The sequence below is a fragment of the Pseudophryne corroboree genome, chromosome 11, assembly GCF_028390025.1.
Source record: "Pseudophryne corroboree isolate aPseCor3 chromosome 11, aPseCor3.hap2, whole genome shotgun sequence".
NCBI lineage: Eukaryota > Metazoa > Chordata > Amphibia > Anura > Myobatrachidae > Pseudophryne > Pseudophryne corroboree.
In genome coordinates this window covers 235,578,889-235,599,167 of record NC_086454.1, presented here as the reverse complement: position 1 = coordinate 235,599,167, position 20,279 = coordinate 235,578,889, and the positions used below count along the sequence as shown (strand labels likewise).

Genomic DNA, 20,279 nt, shown 5'->3' with positions numbered 1-20,279 from the left:
AGTGCATCATTGCACAAGGGTCCTGGGAAAAATGGTGGCTTCTTACGAAGCGATTCCATTCGGTAGATTTCACGCAAGAACTTTTCAGTGGGATCTGCTGGAAAAATGGTCCGGATCGCATCTTCAGATGCATCAGCGGATAACCCTGTCTCCAAGGACAAGGGTGTTTCTTCTGCGGTGGCTGCAGAGTGCTCATCTACTAAAGGGCCGCAGATTCGGCATTCAGGACTGGGTCCTGGTGACCACGGATGCCAGCCTGAGAGGCTGGGGAGCAGTCACACAGGGAAAAAATTTCCAGGGAGTGTGATCAAGTCTGGAGACTTCTCTCCACATAAATATACTGGAGCTAAGGGCAATTTACAATGTTCTAAGCTTAGCAAGACCTCTGCTTCAAGGTCAGCCGGTATTGATCCAGTGGGACAACATCACGGCAGTCGCCCACGTAAACAGACAGGGCGGCACAAGAAGCAGGAGGGCAATGGCAGAAACTGCAAGGATTCTTCGCTGGGCGAAAAATCATGTGATAGCACTGTCAGCAGTGTTCATTCCGGAAGTGGACAACTGGGAAGCAGACTTCCTCAGCAGGCACGACCTCCACCCGGGAGAGTGGGGACTTCATCGGGAAGTATTCCACATGATTGTGAACCGTTGGGAAAGACCAAAGGTGGACATGATGGCGTCCCGCCTGAACAAAAAACTGGACAGGTATTGCGCCAGGTCAAGAGACCCTCAAGCAATATCTGTGGACGTTCTGGTAACACCGTGGGTGTACCAGTCGGTGTATGTGTTCCCTCCTCTGCTTCTCATAACCAAGGTACTGAGAATTATAAGACGTAGAGGAGTAAGAACTATACTCGTGGCTCCGGATTGGCCAAGAAGGACGTGGCACCCGGAACTTCAAGAAATGCTCACAGAGGACTCATGGCCTCTGCCGCTCAGAAGGGACTTGCTTCAGCAAGTACCAGGTCTGTTCCAAGACTTACCGCGGCTGCGTTTGACGGCATGGCGGTGGAACGCCAGATCCTAAGGGAAAAAGGCATTCCGGAAGAGGTCATTCCTACCCTGGTCAAAGCCAGGAAGGAGGTGACCGCAAAACATTATCACCACATGTGGCGAAAATATGTTGCGTGGTGTGAGGCCAGGAAGGCCCCACGAAGAAATTTCAACTCGGTCGATTCCTGCATTTCCTGCAAACAGGAGTGTCTATGGGCCTCAAATTGGGGTCCATTAAGGTTCAAATTTCGGCCCTGTCAATTTTCTTCCAGAAAGAATTGGCTTCAGTTCCTGAAGTCCAGAAGTTTGTCAAGGGAGTATTGCATATACAACCCCCTTTTTGTGCCTCCAGTGGCACTGTGGGATCTCAACGTAGTTCTGGGATTCCTCAAATCACATTTTAAACCGCTCAAATCTGTGGATTTGAAATATCTCACATGAAAAGTGACCATGCTGTTGGCCCTGGCCTCGGCCAGGCGAGTGTCAGAATTGGCGGCTTTGTCTCACAAAAGCCATATCTGATTGTCCATTCGGACAGGGCAGAGCTGCGGACTCGTCCCCAGTTTCTTCCTAAGGTGGTGTCAGCGTTTCACCTGAACCAGCTTATTGTGGTACCTGCGGCTACTAGGGACTTGGAGGACTCCAAGTTGCTAGATGTTGTCAGGGCCCTGAAAATATAGGTTTCCAGGACGGCTGGAGTCAGGAAAACTGACTCGCTGTTATCCTGTATGCACCCAACAAACTGGGTGCTCTTGCTTCTAAGCAGACGATTGCTCGTTGGATTTGTAGCACATTTCAACTTGCACATTCTGTGTCAGGCCTGCCACAGCCTAAATCTGTCAAGGCCCATTCCACAAGGAAGGTGGGCTCATCCTGGGCGGCTGCCCGAGGGGTCTCGGCATTACAACTCTGCCGAGCAGCTACGTGGTCGGGGGAGAACACGTTTGTAAAATTCTACAAATTTGATACCCTGGCTAAAGAGGACCTGGAGTTCTCTCATTCGGTGCTGCAGAGTCATCCGCACTCTCCCGCCCGTTTGGGAGCTTTGGTATAATCCCCATGGTCCTGACGGAGTCCCCAGCATCCACTAGGACGTCAGAGAAAATAAGATTTTACTTACCGATAAATCTATTTCTCGTAGTCCGTAGTGGATGCTGGGCGCCCATCCCAAGTGCGGATTGTCTGCAATACTTGTACATAGTTATTGTTACAAAAATCGGGTTATTATTGTTGTGAGCCATCTTTTCAGAGGCTCCGCTGTTATCATGCTGTTAACTGGGTTCAGATCACAGGTTGTACAGTGTGATTGGTGTGGCTGGTATGAGTCTTACCCGGGATTCAAAATCCTTCCTTATTGTGTACGCTCGTCCGGGCACAGTATCCTAACTGAGGCTTGGAGGAGGGTCATAGGGGGAGGAGCCAGTGCACACCACCTGATCCTAAAGCTTTTACTTTTGTGCCCTGTCTCCTGCGGAGCCGCTATCCCCCATGGTCCTGACGGAGTCCCCAGCATCCGCTACGGACTACGAGAAATAGATTTATCGGTAAGTAAAATCTTATTTTTTATTTGGCAATTTGACAGGAGGTGCTGTGACACAGAATGTGTTATAGCTGCAGAGCATCGCAGGATACTGGAGGGCCTGTTTTCTTTTACTGTGTGCTCTTTAGAAGGCCAGCCCATTATGTAAATTGCAGGAAGATTTGGCACATTTCACAACAACAATCTGCCACTGTGTACAGAGTAAAATATTAATTGGAAGTGTTCTCACAACAGAGATACCTTTTGATAGCAGTAATGGTTGGTTATGCTGGGTACACCCAAGGGCAACAGATCATCCCTCTGGCTGATCTATCGACCTACCTGACGATTGGTAAGTACTTACATACTTGCTAATTGTCAACCTGATTTGTCATGTCTGACTATACAAATGGGTGGGCATTTATATGTGCGCTCAGTTTTGATGTCACTGGCGGACTCTACAGCAAGTGTGCTGACTTCCTGTACACACAGCACAGTGCACCGAAATATCTGCAGATAATTCTCCAGCAGCTGTATTGCATAGCCGACACAATATTTCTGTGAATGACATTGTTAACAAACAAATCGCTGGTACACACTTGCCAACGCACTCATGATATATCAGTTGTACAATTGTAACTTCATTTCTACATCATCTGCATATCTGTTTATCTGATTGCAAATAGTAGTTGGCATCTTCAAGAAACATTAAAATGCATTTGCAAATGCAAGCAGACCAGATTCATTTGTGTAAAATGAATTACTAACGTGTCTTGCATGTATAAATCCCGTTCAAAAGTGGATCCTAGCTTATTATATCAAAAAAGTAAAATGTAAACTAAAAACCTTATTTCTCTGACGTCCTAGTGGATGCTGGGAACTCCGTAAGGACCATGGGGAATAGCGGGCTCCGAAGGAGGCTGGGCACTCTAGAAAGATTTAGGACTACCTGGTGTGCACTGGCTCCTCCCACTATGACCCTCCTCCAAGCCTCAGTTAGATTTTGTGCCCGGCCGAGGTTGGATGCACACTAGGGGCTCTCCTGAGCCTTTAGAAAGAAAGTATAGAAATTATGTTTTTTATTTTCAGTGAGACCTGCTGGCAACAGGCTCACTGCAGCGAGGGACTAAGGGGAGAAGAAGCGAACCTGCCAGCTTGGGCTTCTTAGGCTACTAGACACCATTAGCTCCAGAGGGATCGACCGCAGGCCCAGCCTTGGTGTTCGGTCCCGGAGCCGCGCCGCCGTCCCCCTTACAGAGCCAGAAGCAAGAAGAGGTCCGGAAAATCGGCGGCAGAAGACATCAGTCTTCACCAAGGTCGCGCACAGCACTGCAGCTGTGCGCCATTGCTCCTCACACACACTTCACACTCCGGTCACTGAGGGTGCAGGGCGCTGGGGGGGGGGGGGGGGGGGGGGAGGGATATAGTCAGGAATCCTCAGGACTTTGGACAGGTGGAGACGGTAAGCCAGTGGCCCCTAGAGCATATTTCTCAAGTCTAGCTGAGGCGGCACACGGTCTGACACATCTAGGTAAAGATTGTATGTGCAAGCTGGTAAGAGCCAACTGGAGTGCACCAGGATTCGCTTCTCATGCATATAAGAAAGCAATGACATGTCTTACTTGCTTGATAATAACACCTTGGCTGGCAAAAATACCACAATATATAGCCCCAGAGGCTATATATGTGGAAAATACCCCTGCCAGAATATAGGAAAAGGCGGGAGAATAGTCCGCGGAAAAGGGGCGGAGCTATCTCCTTCAGCACACTGGCGCCATTTTTCCCTCACAGCTCCGCTGGAAGGAAGCTCCCTGGCTCTCCCCTGCAGTCTACACTACAGAAAAGGGTAAAAAAGAGAGGGGGGGGCACTAAATTTAGGCGCAGTATACATTTATATAGAAAAAGCAGCTATAGGGGACATAACTCAGTTAGTCCCTGCATTATATAGCGCTCTGGTGTGTGCTGGCATACTCTCACTCTGTCCCCCCAAAGGGCTTTTGTGGGTCCTGTCCTCTGTTGGAGCATTCCCTGTGTGTGTGCGGTGTGTCGGTACGGCTGTGTCGACATGTTTGATGAGGATAATGATGTGGAGACGGAGCAGATGCCTTTAGAAGGGATGTCACCCCCTGCGGGGCAGACACCTGAGTGGATGAGCTTATGGAAAGAAATGAGTGCACGTATAAACTCCTTACATAAAATACAGGTACCACTAAAAAGGGTATTATGTTTGGGGAGAAAAAACTACCCGTAGTTTTTCCCCCATCAGATGAATTAAATGAAGTGTGTGAAGAAGCGTGGGCTTTCCCTGATAAAAAATTGGTAATTCCTAAGAAGGTACTAATGGCGTTCCCTTTCCCGCCAGAGGATAGGTCACGTTGGGAAACACCTCCTAGGGTGGATAAAGCGCTCACACGTTTGTCTAAAAAGGTGGCACTACCGTCTCCGGATACGGCCGCCCTCAAGGAACCTGCTGATAGAAAGCAGGAGGCGATCCTGAAGTCTGTATACACACACTCAGGCATTATACTTAGGCCAGCTATTGCGTCAGCATGGATGTGCAGTGCTGCCGCTGCGTGGTCAGATAAACTGTCAGAAAATATTGACACACTAGACAGACACGATCCTGCTAACCATAGACCATATCAAAGACTCAGTCTTATATATGAGAGATGCACAGAGGGAAATCTGCCGGCTGGCATCTCAAGTAAGTGCATTGTCCATTTCTGCTAGGAGAGGCTTATGGACTCGCCAGTGGACAGGAGATGCAGATTCTAAAAGGCACATGGAAGTTTTGCCTTATAAGGGTGAGGAATTATTTGGGGATGGTCTCTCGGACCTAGTTTCCACAGCAACGTCTGCGAAGTCAGCATTTTTACCCCATGTCCCCTCACAGCCTAAGAAGGCGCCGTTTTATCAGGTTCAGTCCTTTCGGACCCAGAAAAACAAGCGTGGAAAAGGCGGGTCTTTTCTGTCCAGAGGCAGAGGTAGGGGAAAAAGGCTGCAACAAACAGCAGGTTCCCAGGAGCAAAAGTCCTCCCCCGCTTCTTCTTCCAAGTCCGCCGCATGACGGTGGGGCTCCACAGGCGGAGCCAGGTACGGTGGGGGGCCGCCTCAAGAATTTCAGCGATCAGTGGGCTCGCTCACAAGTGGATCCCTGGATCCTTCAAATAGTATCTCAGGGGTACAAACTGGAATTCGAGGCGTCTCCACCCCACCGGTTCCTAAAATCTGCCTTGCCGATTGCTCCCTCAGACAGGGAGACGGTGCTAGCGGCAATTCACAAGCTGTATTCCCAGCAGGTGATAATCAAGGTACCCCTACTTCAACAAGGCCGGGGTTACTATTTCACACTATTTGTGGTGCCGAAACCGGACGGTTCGGTGAGACACATTTTAAATGTGAAATCCTTGAACACATACATAAAAAAATTCAAGTTCAAGATGGAATCGCTCAGGGCGGTTATTGCAAGCCTGGACGAGGGGGATTACATGGTATCCCTGGACATCAAGGATGCTTACTTGCATGTCCCCATTTACCATCCTCACCAGGAGTACCTCAGATTTGTGGTACAGGATTGCCATTACCAATTCCAGACGCTGCCGTTTGGACTGTCCACGGCACCGAGGGTATTTACCAAGGTTATGGCGGAAATGATGATACTCCTTCGCAAAAGGGAGTTTTAATTATCCCGTACTTGGACGATCTCCTAATAAAGGCGAGGTCCAAGGAACAGTTGTTGGTGGGAGTAGCACTATCTCAGGAGGTGCTGCACCAGCACGGCTGGATTCTGAATATCCCAAAGTCACAGCTGGTTCCGACGACACGGCTACTGTTCCTGGGTATGATTCTGGATACAGTCCAGAAAAAAGTGTTTCTCCCGGAGGAGAAAGCCAGGGAGTTGTCATCTCTAGTCAGAGACCTCCTGAAACCAAAACAGGTATCGGTGCATCACTGCACGCGGGTCCTGGGAAAGATGTTAGCTTCTTACGATGCAATTCCCTTCGGCAGGTTCCATGCCAGAATCTTTCAGTGGGACCTATTGGACAAATGGTCCGGATCGCATCTTCAGATGCATCGCTTAATAACCCTGTCTCCAAGAACCAGGGTGTCTCTACTGTGGTGGATGCATAGTGCCCATCTTCTAGAGGGCCGCAGGTTCGGCATACAGGAATGGGTCCTGGTGACCACGGATGCCAGCCTTCGAGGCTGGGGGGCAGTCACACGGGGAAGAAACTTCCAAGGACTATGGTCGAGTCAGGAGACTTCCCTTCACATAAATATTCTGGAACTAAGGGCCATTTACAATGCCCTAAGTCAAGCAAAATCCCTGCTCCTACACCAGCCGGTGCTGATCCAGTCAGACAACATCACGGCAGTCGCCCATGTAAATCGACAGGGAGGCACAAGAAGCAGGATGGCGATGGCAGAAGCCACAAGAATTCTCCGATGGGCGGAGAATCATGTACTAGCACTGTCAGCAGTGTTCATTCCGGGAGTGGACAACTGGGAAGCAGACTTCCTCAGCAGACACGACCTCCATCCGGGAGAGTGGGGACTTCATCCAGAAGTTTTCCAGATGCTGGTAAACCGTTGGGAAAAAACATGATGGCGTCCCGCCTCAACAAAAAGTTAAAAAGATATTGCGCCAGGTCAAGGGACCCTCAGGCGATAGCTGTGGACGCTCTAGTGACACCGTGGGTGTACCAGTCGGTTTATGTGTTCCCTCCTCTGCCTCTCATACCAAAGGTATTGAGAATAATAAGAAAGCGAGGAGTAAACACAATTCTCGTGGTTCCGGATTGGCCAAGACGAGCGTGGTACCCGGAACTTCAAGAGATTATCTCAGAGGACCCGTGGCCTCTGCCGCTCAGACAGGACCTGCTACAGCAGGGGCCCTGTCTGTTCCAAGACTTACCGCGGCTGCGTTTGACGGCATGGCGGTTGAACGCCGGATCCTGAAGGAAAAGGGTATTCCGGAAGAAGTCATTCCTACGCTTATTAAAGCCAGGAAAGATGTTACGGCAAATCATTATCACCGCATATGGCGGAAACATGTTGCATGGTGCGAGGCCAAAAAGGCCCCAACAGAGGAATTTCAACTAGGTCGATTTCTGCATTTCCTGCTAGCAGGAGTGAATATGGGCCTAAAACTAGGCTCCATTAAATTACAGATCTCGGCTCTGTCGATTTTCTTTCAAAAAGAGCTAGCTTCAGTACCTGAAGTTCAGACATTTGTGAAAGGAGTGCTGCATATTCAGCCCCCGTACGTGCCTCCTGTGGCACCTTGGGATCTCAACGTGGTGTTGAGTTTCTTAAAATCACATTGGTTTGAGCCACTAAAAACCGTGGATCTAAAATATCTCACGTGGAAAGTGGTCATGTTATTGGCCTTGGCTTCAGCCAGGCGAGTGTCAGAATTGGCGGCTTTATCATGTAAAAGCCCTTATCTGATTATCCATATGGATAGGGCAGAATTGAGGACTCGTCCCCAGTTTCTCCCTAAGGTGGTGTCAGCGTTTCACCTGAACCAGCCTATTGTGGTGCCTGCGGCTACTAGGGACTTGGAGGACTCCAAGTTGCTAGACGTTGTCAGGGCCCTGAAAATATATGTTTCCAGGACGGCTGGAGTCAGAAAATCTGACTCGCTGTTTATCCTGTATGCACCCAACAAGCTGGGTGCTCCTGCTTCTAAGCAGACTATTGCTCGCTGGATTTGTAGTACAATTCAGCTTGCACATTCTGTGGCAGGCCTGCCACAGCCAAAATCTGTAAATGCCCACTCCACAAGGAAGGTGGGCTCATCTTGGGCGGCTGCCCGAGGGGTCTCGGCTTTACAACTTTGCCGAGCAGCTACTTGGTCAGGGGCAAACACGTTTGCAAAATTCTACAAATTTGATACCCTGGCTGAGGAGGACCTGGAGTTCTCTCATTCGGTGCTGCAGAGTCATCCGCACTCTCCCGCCCGTTTGGGAGCTTTGGTATAATCCCCATGGTCCTTACGGAGTTCCCAGCATCCACTAGGACGTCAGAGAAAATAAGAATTTACTCACCGGTAATTCTATTTCTCGTAGTCCGTAGTGGATGCTGGGCGCCCATCCCAAGTGCGGATTGTCTGCAATACTTGTAAATAGTTATTGCTAACTAAAGGGTTATTGTTGAGCCATCTGTTGAGGCTCAGTTGTTTTCATACTGTCAAACTGGATATAGTATCACGAGTTGTACGGTGTGATTGGTGTGGCTGGTATGAGTCTTACCCGGGATTCAAAATCCTTCCTTATTATGTCAGCTCGTCCGGGCACAGTGTCCTAACTGAGGCTTGGAGGAGGGTCATAGTGGGAGGAGCCAGTGCACACCAGGTAGTCATAAATCTTTCTAGAGTGCCCAGCCTCCTTCGGAGCCCGCTATTCCCCATGGTCCTTACGGAGTTCCCAGCATCCACTACGGACTACGAGAAATAGAATTACCGGTGAGTAAATTCTTATTTTATGCTTGTGTGTTTATTTTAATGAAACGTCCCCAACTGTGGTTTATTGCATTGGTAAATCTAAACTAAAAAATATTGTTTTTCTTGATCCAGTGTAGTCCAATGCGATCTTGCAAAAATGAATTGAATTTTTCAAGCGTAGGGACGTTCCTTGAACATACCGAAATGGGGGAATTAGTGTCTGATAATAGTGACATGACGTGCATAATAGTGACATGACATGCAGGCAGATGCAAACATCTATGTGAATGCATAGAAAAGCATGCAGTTTGTTTTCAGATGTGGTTGCATATATCTTGCTTGTGTTTAATAAGCATCTGAGATGCAGTGATGTAAAACCAATAAGTTAGCGGCTGAAGGTGTTTTAGCATACAAAAGTCGAAACTGCAATTAGTGTTGTCATCCATACATCTGTTTTACAACCTGTAGAAATATTCGAAGCTGTACAGATGTAGCCACGCTCATGTACTGTATGGGTAAAAACTAGTCTTATTACATATGCCTGCGTCTGGTTACAGGGCGGTGTTTTTGGTCGCAGGGTGTCGTATGCAGTAGCAGTGTATAGAATTGAGTCTCTGGCGGGTGCAATACTGGTGTTCATCCACCAGGTGTTGCTTTTAAAACCCGCCATTGTGTATGAGTGAAGTCCAATGGAAAGTCAAATGATGCTTGCAGTTCAAGAACTACTTTTTTTAGAGGTATGGATCATCAGATCTATATGAAGAAGGTCTACAGGCATTAGGTCGACATAATAATAATAATTTTATTTATATAGCGCTCTTTCTCCAACAGGACACAGGGCGCTTTACAAACATCAAAAACAATGCAAATAATACAGAGGATTTGAGTAATACAGCAATAGATCAGCCACACAGACATAAAAGAAAACCGTAAGCACACAGAAAGAATAATGCATGATTGGTGTAGGCATTTTGGGTAATAACTTCCAAAGGTTGTGGTTGACATGGTCAAAAGGCCAACACATTAAAAGGTTGACATGACAAAAGGTAGACAGTAGCAAAGGTCAACCAGGTTAAAAGGTTGACACAACAGTTTTACATATTTTTTTGTCAACATATTGCACGTGGAACCCTAATTAGTGTACTACTTCCTGAGTTGCGAATAGCCCGCTTCGCTCTGCATGCTTCGGCAAGCTGCCTTGCTCCGCTACTGTAGCACTCATCACAGGTTACTGTTCCCAGTCGTAGTCGATGTGGATGATAAAGTATGAAAGTTGATTTAAAATGCTAAAAAAAAAAAAACTATGACGACCGTATGTGTCAACCATTTAGACATATCTATGAATTTATAACACACCAACTTGTGCCGTGCACAAATAAATGCCTGGCTTACAAATAAATGGTATTCTCCAGGAGTGCTCTATGAAATGATCAGTCTGTTTTAGGACAGAAAAAGGACTTTCTGCATGGCCGTGTCTTTTGCCCAACAACAACAAAAAGCATTGCATTCAGGGACATACCTGTGAGATTTGTGATGAATGGCTCAAGCAGAACAAGCAGCAAGCATACCTTTTACTATGCTGATACTGTACTTGTAGCATATTGTAAGTGAGCGGCCCCCTGGAGCTGTGTGGCTGTTTGTGTCCAAAGATGCATAGTCAGCTCTACACTGGAGCAGACAGACCTTTTTTGTGTGTAATAAAATGAGACTTAAAATATATCTCAAGCATAATATTGATAACAGAATTCTAAATTGTTTTAAAAAATGTAAATATCTGTAATTTCCGTAAATCAAATCCTGGTTCAAGGATATGGAAAACATTAGACAATACCACTACCTTAAGGTAGCCATGCTGTCAGCTCTTGCACACTAGCAGTGACATAGTGATATCACTGATTGCAAAGATTTTTTTTTTCCTTGCACTGTGCTGATACTGGTACAGTAGTTACTATAGTAAGTGATCGCAAGTGCACCTCTGGAGATTAGTGTATAATGATAATAATAACCACTACGATTTTCATTGGCTGCTGTTAGCCAAAGGTAATCATTCTTGTTTGCATAGTAAAATGCAGTCAGTAGAAAGATGCACAGTCACTGCCGAAATTGCGAGGACCATGTGTGACCTGTATTAAATAAATAAAGTGGTTTATTTACTGCACATGCTAAAGCTTTAAAGTAAGTAACTGTCCCGCTTGTCAGGACTTGCAGTTGTATAGTATTCGGTAGTGCCATACCCATCCGCTGCATTTGTTTTCAGCACTGTAGTTTTCATTAGTGGAGCAGTCGCCACCCAGTGGCGAAGCTGTGTATTGCATGCTGTGGATCCTCTTGCACCTTTAGTATGCCTTACCATACCAACCTGCTCTATATTTATGCCACGACTAAGACACATGTATGGCGAAAGTACAGCAAGGATGAGTGTGGCTACATCTGTATTTGAAATAAGCACAAACGAGAGTAGGTTTTCATGTGTTTGTATTTTTTTTTTAAATATGTTTGGGTTATTCTGATCTTTTTAATATATTTGTGTGTTCTGATTTTTGTTTTTTGATTTCTGTACCCAGCTGCCTAAGGAATTATGTTAATAATTGTGACATGATCACCTAATTGCACACATTACTAATGTTACAAACATTCTGTTTATATTTGTCTAAATATTAATTTGTCATGATGTGTTATTTACATCCTTTATTTAGATTTTTATGTGGATGTGGTATAGGGACACTTATGCATTACTGTTAGTTAAGAAATAAATGCTTAATGTTTTAAATTTTAGAAGTTCATGATGGCATTTTCTAATTTTTCTTCCTGAGTGTGATATCAAACATTGATGATGCTCCCGTGTCAGTTTAGTATTGTTAATTAAAATATTACTGTAGCTTATTTACTGCCATCATGAAGGCAACGTCTTGCCCCCATCCACTAGGGAGGTTTATCTCAGCAATGAGTTGGATCCATTTTTTCTGCAATCTGGCTGGGAGCCTCCCTGGAGCCTTGCGATTGCGATTTGCTACTTGCTTGTTTTTGTTTTTTTTACATCAGATTTAGCGCATGCGATCCAACGTTATTAAACCTATTCCTGTGCAATTGAGAATAATATAACATGCAGCCCGTGTGATCTGCGATTGCGCTGCACATGGGAGCGTGCCTCGCATGGCAATGGCAATCACACGAAAAGGACATGCAATGTGACACTTTTCATGCATTCCGTCTCAGTAATTCGTCTCAATCGCATAAAAACAGGCCATAGCGCACTAGTGGATGGGGGCCTAAGTTCATTTAAAAAATTTGGGCCAAACTAATACAGTAAATAGTTTAAAATGGTTTCATTAAGATGATCCAGTTGGTCTTTAAGCTCAGCCAATTTAGACAACCATCTGCATGGTGCATTTATAAGTTTATTGAGCTTGGCTATGCAAGTAATGATAGACTATCTCTAAGTTTGTCATACTATGCCACCAACTTACTGTGCAAATGTTGCTAGGTAATTGTATAGTGCAGTTTCCCATTATGGTCCAGGTTTTAAGGCTATACATTCTTGCGACCAGATTGTTAAATCAAATTGACTAAGGATACTAATTAAGTCACCTATGCTCAAGCTTGGATATACTTTTAATCCTGGCCTGTAATGGCAGCGTTTGAGAACCTCTTGTATAGTGTATGCCCAGCATAAGATAAGGTACAAAGCTTTTAAATTGTAATTGCAATGGTCGTATCTTGTTTACTGTCTCTTCCTTAGCTTCAGACTGGTATGAGCTAAATGTCTTTATTATCTCATAGGAACATAAAGTGCTTTTAACAGGAACTCCTCTGCAAAACACAGTGGAGGAACTTTTCAGCCTACTGCATTTCCTGGAGCCCCTGCGCTTTCCCTCTGAGTCTACGTTCATGCAAGAGTTTGGAGACCTGAAGACTGAGGAGCAGGTACAGAATGACACAACTACACAGGCAGCTGTTTTGCAGAATGTTGAAACAGACTTTCACAGTACGATTGGCTGAGATAGTACTGCTGATGTTTCCTTGTGTTCTCTTTTCATGTTGCACGTTATATACTGTACAAAAGTTGGTGTGAAGGTATTGATATCCATTATTTAGTTTGCATAGCAGTTTATAGTTTACAGCAATAGAGTCTGTACAACTTTAAAGGTGTCAAATGCCTCTAAAGAGTTTTCAAACTGAGCTCTACTTGCTAAAAATGTCCAAATAGGAGAGAGATTCCAGAGTAGATAATCCAAAAATTATGCTCCAAAATCATGTTCCTCTCTGTTCTGCTTTTACTAATGAGTACTTGTGGGACCTCCTAGCATGTCAGGATTCATCATCCTTATCACTGACCTGGTTTGGTAGTGTTGTGGACTCGGGGTTTCTTCCGGTGACCGGGAAGAGGAACCGCTACTGGGTCGCAGAAGAGAAGGCCGGATGTAGGTCTTTCTCATGCAGGATTCGGACGGTAGGCAGAAGGTACGGGTGGGCGCTTGAAGGGCTCCTGAAAGACAAGACTTGTAAAGGTGCTGATGAATTGGTGGAGAGTACCAAAAGCTCGCTGTGAGCGGTGTTGTGGTGCTAGAGGCACTGAAATGCAAGAGGTACTGAGGTGTTTGAAGGCGCTGAGGCGCTTAGAGACGCTGAGGTGCTTGGAGGCACAGAGGTGCTGAGGCACGGAGGTGCTGGAGGCACGGAGGTGCTGGAGGCACGGAGGTGCTGGAGGCACGGAGGTGCTGGAGGCACGGAGGTGCTGGAGGCACGGAGGTGCTGAAGCACGGAAATGCTGAGGCCCGGAGGTCTGGAGATCACAGGTACAGCAGTAGTAGCGATGATACTCAGGCGCCGGAGCTCTGCACGGCGTCTGAATTTGTACTTCCCGCCAGCACCCGATTGGAGAGGCGCTGATGACGTCACCCGTCCCCAGTGAGCGTCGGGCGCACCCGCGACGACGTCACTACGGGCGCCGGACGGAGCGCCGGAAGGCAGAGGCCGCCAGCGGGGACGGCCGCCCGGGCAGCCAGCAGCCTCGGAGGGACAAGCCCGGCGGCCGCGGCGGTGATATGACAGTACCCCCTCCTCTAGGAGTGGCCCCCGGACACTTTACTGGTTTCGTAGGATGTCTAGAATGGAAAATCCAGATAAGTCGAGGAGCCGAAACCTCAGAAGCCTTTATCCAACTTCTCTCCTCAGCACCGTACCCTTTCCATTCCACCAGATATTGCAGATTCTTGTGAAGGTAACGAGAGTCTAGAATTGTTTTGATCTCGAAGTCTGTTCCTGTTTCAGCTTCCACTGAGGTGGGGCTAGAGGACTTTGAATGAAAACGATTAAGGACGAGAGGACGAAGAAGAGAAACATGGAAGGCATTTGGAATACGTTGGTGAGAAGGTAAACCCAACTTACAGACCACAGGATTCAGGACTTGTAGCACAGGGTAAGGACCGATGAATCTTGGAGCAAACTTCATAGTGGGTACCTTCAACCGGAGATTACGTGTGGACAGCCATACCCTATCACCAACCTTGTATTGAGGAGCGGCTCGTCGTTTCTTATCAGCGAAGAACTTGTATCGGACAGAAACCTTTTTGAGACTAGCATGAATCCTACACCAAATTTGTCTGAAGTGTAGTAGAGTGGATGTTACAGCTGGAACCTCTTCTGTCGGAAGACTTGGTAACTCCGGAACTCGTGGATGGAACCCATAGTTGACGAAGAACGGAGACTCACCAGTGGAAGAATGAAATGATTGGTTATGGGCAAACTCCGCCCAAGGTAACAACGCCACCCAGTTGTCCTGTGAAGGGGAGAGATAAAGGCGAAGGAAAGTCTCTAGATCTTGATTGACTCGTTCCGTTTGTCCATTCGTTTGGGGATGATAAGCGGATGAAAACTTAAATTTAATCTGTAAAGCCGAGCAGAGGGCTTTCCAAAACCTTGCGGTGAACTGTACCCCTCGGTCAGAGACTATTTCCTGAGGTAACCCATGTAACCGGAAATGTTCGCGGATGAATAGTAGAGCTAGTTTAAGAGCTGTCGGCAGACCAGTCAATGGAACGAAGTGCGCCATCTTCGAGAAACGGTCGACGATCACCCAGACGGTGTTGCAACCTTTGGAACAGGGCAAGTCAGTGATGAAGTCCATGGAAATGTGAGTCCAGGATTTCATAGGAATGGGCAGAGGACGAAGCAACCCAGCTGGAGGCATACAAGGAGATTTATGTTGTGTACACTGTGGACAAGAATTAACGTAATCCTGTACATCCTTCCTCATGGTGTCCCACCAGTAAGATCTTTGCAGAAACTTGTACATCTTCTGGGCACCGGGATGACCGGAAAACTTGTAGATATGGGCCCACTGTAGTATTCTCGACCGGAATCTAGCTGGTACGGACATTCTTCCAGGAGAAGGAGCTGGAGTAGTTGAAGCAGCAGAGACAGAAATTGGATTTAGAATTAAACTCCGCTCGAAGGAATCATCCTCGTCTGTGGAAATTTGTGAACGGGACAGGGCATCCGCTTTAATATTGAGTCCCGGCCCGGTACTTGATAACAAAAGAAAATCGAGTAAAGAAAAGTGCCCATCTCGCTTGGCGAGGATACAAGCATTGTGCGGATTTGATATACAACAAATTTTTGTGATCCGTGTAAATAGTAATCACATGTTTGGCCCCTTCTAAGAGATCTCTCCACTCTTCCAAGGCAGATTTAATTGCCAAAAGTTCCTGGTCTCCAATAGTGTAATTTCGTTCGGCCGGAGAGAATTTACGAGAGTGGAAGCCACACGGATGTAATTTCTTATCTGAAGAGTACTGAGAGAGAACGGCCCCAACTCCCACCGAAGATGCGTCAACTTCTAGGAAGAAAGGTTCATCGAAATTTGGTTGTTGGAGAACTGGAGCGGACATGAAAGCTGACTTCAAGTGGGAAAAAGCCTCAATGGCTTCGGAGGGCCACAAACTCGGATTAGAGCCCTTTCTCGTCAAGGCAGTAATGGGCGCAACAATGGTGGAGAAACCCCTAACGAATTTCCTGTAGTAATTCGCAAAGCCCAGGAATCTTTGTATTGCTTTTAAAGAGAGAGGCTGAGTCCAGTCACGAATGGCAGAGAGCTTCTCCGGATCCATGCGAAGCTCCGTCCCCGAGATGATATAACCGAGGAACGGAATTGATGTTACTTCAAAGGTACATTTGGAGAACTTAGCATAGAGATGATTCTCTCGTAAACGGTGGAGCACTTCTTTGACTTGAGTCCTGTGTTCAACAAGATCTTTGGAAAAAATCAGTATGTCATCTAAATATACCACAACACTTTGATATAACATGTCTCGGAAGATTTCGTTGAGGAATCCCTGGAAGACAGCAGGAGCATTACGAAGGCCAAACGGCATCACCAGGTATTCGTAATGCCCATCCCGGGTATTGAAGGCGGTCTTCCATTCATCCCCTTCTCGGATGCGTATAAGATTATAAGCTCCCCTCAAGTCGAGTTTGGAGAAAACACGAACCCTATCAAATAATTCTGTGATTAGTGGCAAGGGGTATTTATTCTTGATGGTGATATCGTTTAAACCGCGGTAGTCGATACATGGTCTCAACCCCCCGTCCTTCACGAAAAAGAAGCCCGCTCCAGCAGGGGAGGAAGAGGGGGGAATGAATCCCTTGAGCAGATATAGTCCGACATAGCTTGAGTCTCGGGAAGTGACAGAGGATATGTGCGGCCACGGGGTGGCATCTTCCCTGGGATAAGGTCAATAGGGCAGGCCCAAGGCCTATGAGGTGGTAACTGATCAGCCGCCTGTTCCGAAAACACATCCTTGAACCCTTGATACGCCTTCGGAATGTGCTCTTCATCCGACTTAGAAGAGACACGGAGCGGACAAACGGGAGTGAGACAGTTGGCATGACAAAAAGGACTCCAAGACAGAATTTGAGAAGACTTCCAGTCAATGTGGGGATTATGAATTTTGAGCCAAGGCATTCCAAGGACCAGATCGTGATGCATTTCCGGAATCACCAAGAGTTCCAGACATTCTTGATGTAGAGCCCCCGACCTGCAGCTTACCTGGCTCCGTGCGCCACGTTATGAGACCCTTGGAAATTCTAGTACCGTTGATAGCCGTCAACGAAATAGGCCGCTCGATAGGCTGTACCTTTAAATCTATGCTTTGGACACAGGAGGAAGAAACGAAATTCCCAGCAGCTCCGGAATCCAACAGGGCCTCGCAAGACTTGGAAACTGAATTGGTGATTAAAGACACAGGAAGCAAACAATCCAAAATAGGAGAAGATTTAGTCGTGACCCCCAACTTGACTCCTCCGGAACAAGCTAGGTCTGCCCGTTTCCCGGACGGGATTTACAAAACTTGAGGAAATGATCTGCGGCTCCACAGTAAAGGCAAAGTTTTACCCTCACGACGACGCTGTCGTTCCTCCGGAGACAGTCGGGATCGGTTAACTTGCATGGGTTCGTCCGAGCTGGGCACAGCCGCCGGTCTAGGAGTAGAATGCCGGAACCTAGGACGATCTGAACGGCTACGTTCTCTTCCACGCTCCTGCATCCGAAGATCCACCTTGACGCAAAGGGAGATCAACTCTTCTAACGAATCAGGCAGATCCCTAGTAACCAACTCATCTTTCAGCCGGTCGGAGAGACCGTTCCAGAAGGCAGCCCTCAGAGCGTCATTATTCCAGCGAAGTTCAGAGGCAATGGTCTGGAAATGAACCACGTACTGACCCACGGGGCGGGAGCCCTGACGAACACGGAGCAAGTCGGAAGAAGCAGTAGTCATCCTGCCGGGCTCGTCGAAGATTCTTCGAAAGGACGTGATGAAGTTGGTGTAGTTGGAAACCACGGGATCAGATCGTTCCCATAACGGAGACACCCAATCCAACGCTGACCCCTCAAGCAGGGAAATGATATACGCTACTTTAGAGCGATCCGTAGGGAAATTGTGAGAGAGAAGCTCGAAGTGCACCTCGCACTGATTTAAAAAACCACGGCAATTCCTTGGGTTTCCATTATAGCGGGAAGGAGTAGGAAGCTGAAGACGAGACCTGGTACCAGCCGGAGGTTGAGCATTACTGGAAACAGCAACTGGAGCAGTTACGGGAACTGGAACCGGAATTACGGAAGCTAGGGATGCTTGAATTTGATCCAATCGGCCGGACAATTCCTGGAGATATTGCATCACCTGGCCCTGTGTCGCCTCTTGAGTCTGAACTCGGGAAGCCAAACTTTGGATGGCGCTCGACTCTGTGTTCCGATCCCCCGGGTCCATGGGGCCTGAGTATACTATCACTGACCTGGTTTGGAAGTGTTGTGGACTCGGGGTTTCTTCCGGTGACCGGGAAGAGGAACCGCTACTGGGTCGCAGAAGAGAAGGCCGGATGTAGGTCTTCCTCATGCAGGATTCGGACGGTAGGCAGAAGGTACGGGTGGGCGCTTGAAGGACTCCTGAAAGACAAGACTTGTAAAGGTGCTGATGAATTGGTGGAGAGTACCAAAAGCTCGCTGTGAGCGGTGTTGTGGTGCTAGAGGCACTGAGGTGTTTGAAGGCGCTGAGGCGCTTGGAGGCACAGAGGTGCTTGGAGGCACGGAGGTGCTGGAGGCACGGAGGTGCTGAAGCACGGAAATGCTGAGGCCCAGAGGTGCTGGAGGTCACAGGTACAGCAGTAGTAGCGATGATACTCAGGCGCCGGAGCTCTGCCCGGCATCTGAATTTGTACTTCCCGCCAGCACCCGATTGGAGAGGCGCTGATGACGTCACCCGTCCCCAGTGAGCGTCGGGCGCACCCGCGACGTCCTCACTACGGGCGCCGGACGGAGCGCCGGAAGGCAGAGGCCGCCAGCGGGGACGGCCGCCCGGGCAGCCAGCAGCCTCGGTGGGAGAAGCCCGTCGGCCGCGGCGGTGATATGACAATCCTACCCCACATGTATTCCCCTTGTGTCCCGAGGCTCATCGGAACAGCAGGGTTCTGCAACTCTTTAAGTTCAGCTAGCTGGGAGCTTCAAACTGTGTGCTCCGCATGTGTGTTCTATGTATGGCAGCTAATGGGGCTGCAGTAGAGACTAGTCCACAGCAGGCACATATAATGCACATATTTAGTATTCCTGAATAAGGTTCTAAATGTATTTATTTAATTTCAGGTTCAAAAACTACAGGCCATTTTAAAACCAATGATGCTTCGACGTCTTAAGGAAGATGTGGAGAAGAAACTGGCCCCTAAGGAAGAGACAATCATAGAGGTAGAGCTAACTAACATCCAGAAGAAGTATTACAGAGCCATCCTGGAGAAGAACTTTGCCTTCCTGTCTAAAGGGGCTGGGCAAGCAAACGTCCCCAACCTGGTCAACACCATGATGGAACTGCGCAAGTGCTGTAACCACCCTTATCTCATTAAAGGTAAGATGTACACTTTGCTGGGGCTTTCTTCTTAGGATGGTATGTTTTTATGGTTGGCTACCCAGAACACACAATTAAAGATCTTGCAATCAGAGTATATTGAATAGAAATGAGTAGATCTGACTTACTAGAAATGTTCATGCCACTCTCCCATTTTTACCAAAATTTTTCTTTGTTTCAATTGTAAACATACACATTGCATATACTATATGTGGGACAGTTTATTATATCTTGTGCATCGGTAATCTGGGAGCAAGAGATCCTGAGCATAGGGTTCACAGGCTTCGGAAATATATCTGATAATTGATTTTTGTTACAGAAAAAAGGCATTAATATACTGACCTAGGGCAGGAGCAGGTAAGTATGATCCTTAAGCAGAAACCATGTAAAAATCCTGTTTTTCGTGCATCTACAGATTTACAGATCTAAATCTACAGAAGTTCCTGATGGTATTTTTACGAGTGCCCTATTTCAGCCCTGCCATACTTTCATAAGTGTCCCACCATTAATCTTTGGCAATAAGTGACAATACGAAGAATTCTTTTTTTTAATATTAAGGGATGATAGATACTGTACTTATGATTACTCAGCAGTGAGTTCAGCTGGCAGGATAGTAGTCTCCAGTAGGCATATCAAGAGCCTCTCTGCCCCTCAGCGTACGCATCACCTAATTCTCTATTTTTGCTACCAAATTAATGTATTTACAGACAACATTATGGACATACTTGATTAAAGCCTTTGAATCTGTGTCTCATTCTTATGTCTCATTTCTTATATATGTTATTTGTTATCAAGTTGTTGTTTTGTCATAAAAGTTGAATTGATTATGAGAACATTTCTGTGCAACAATGCAGAAAAAAATTAATACTTGAAATAAATTGAGGCATTTTTTTGCACTCTTCTGTTTAGCAGTTACTTATTAAACAGACTGCCT

General features: G+C 47.0%; 1 protein-coding gene across 2 annotated transcripts in view; it reads left to right on the top strand.

Annotated features, from left to right (window-relative positions):
• CHD9 (chromodomain helicase DNA binding protein 9) overlaps positions 1 to 20,279 on the top strand; it is a 575,583-nt gene that overhangs the window by 404,736 nt on the left and 150,568 nt on the right. For both annotated transcript variants that reach the window (XM_063945309.1, XM_063945308.1), the window contains exons 14-15: positions 12,738 to 12,881; positions 19,090 to 19,345. In XM_063945309.1, coding sequence (XP_063801379.1) covers positions 12,738 to 12,881; positions 19,090 to 19,345 — 400 coding nt within the window. The remainder of the gene's footprint in view (positions 1 to 12,737; positions 12,882 to 19,089; positions 19,346 to 20,279) is intronic.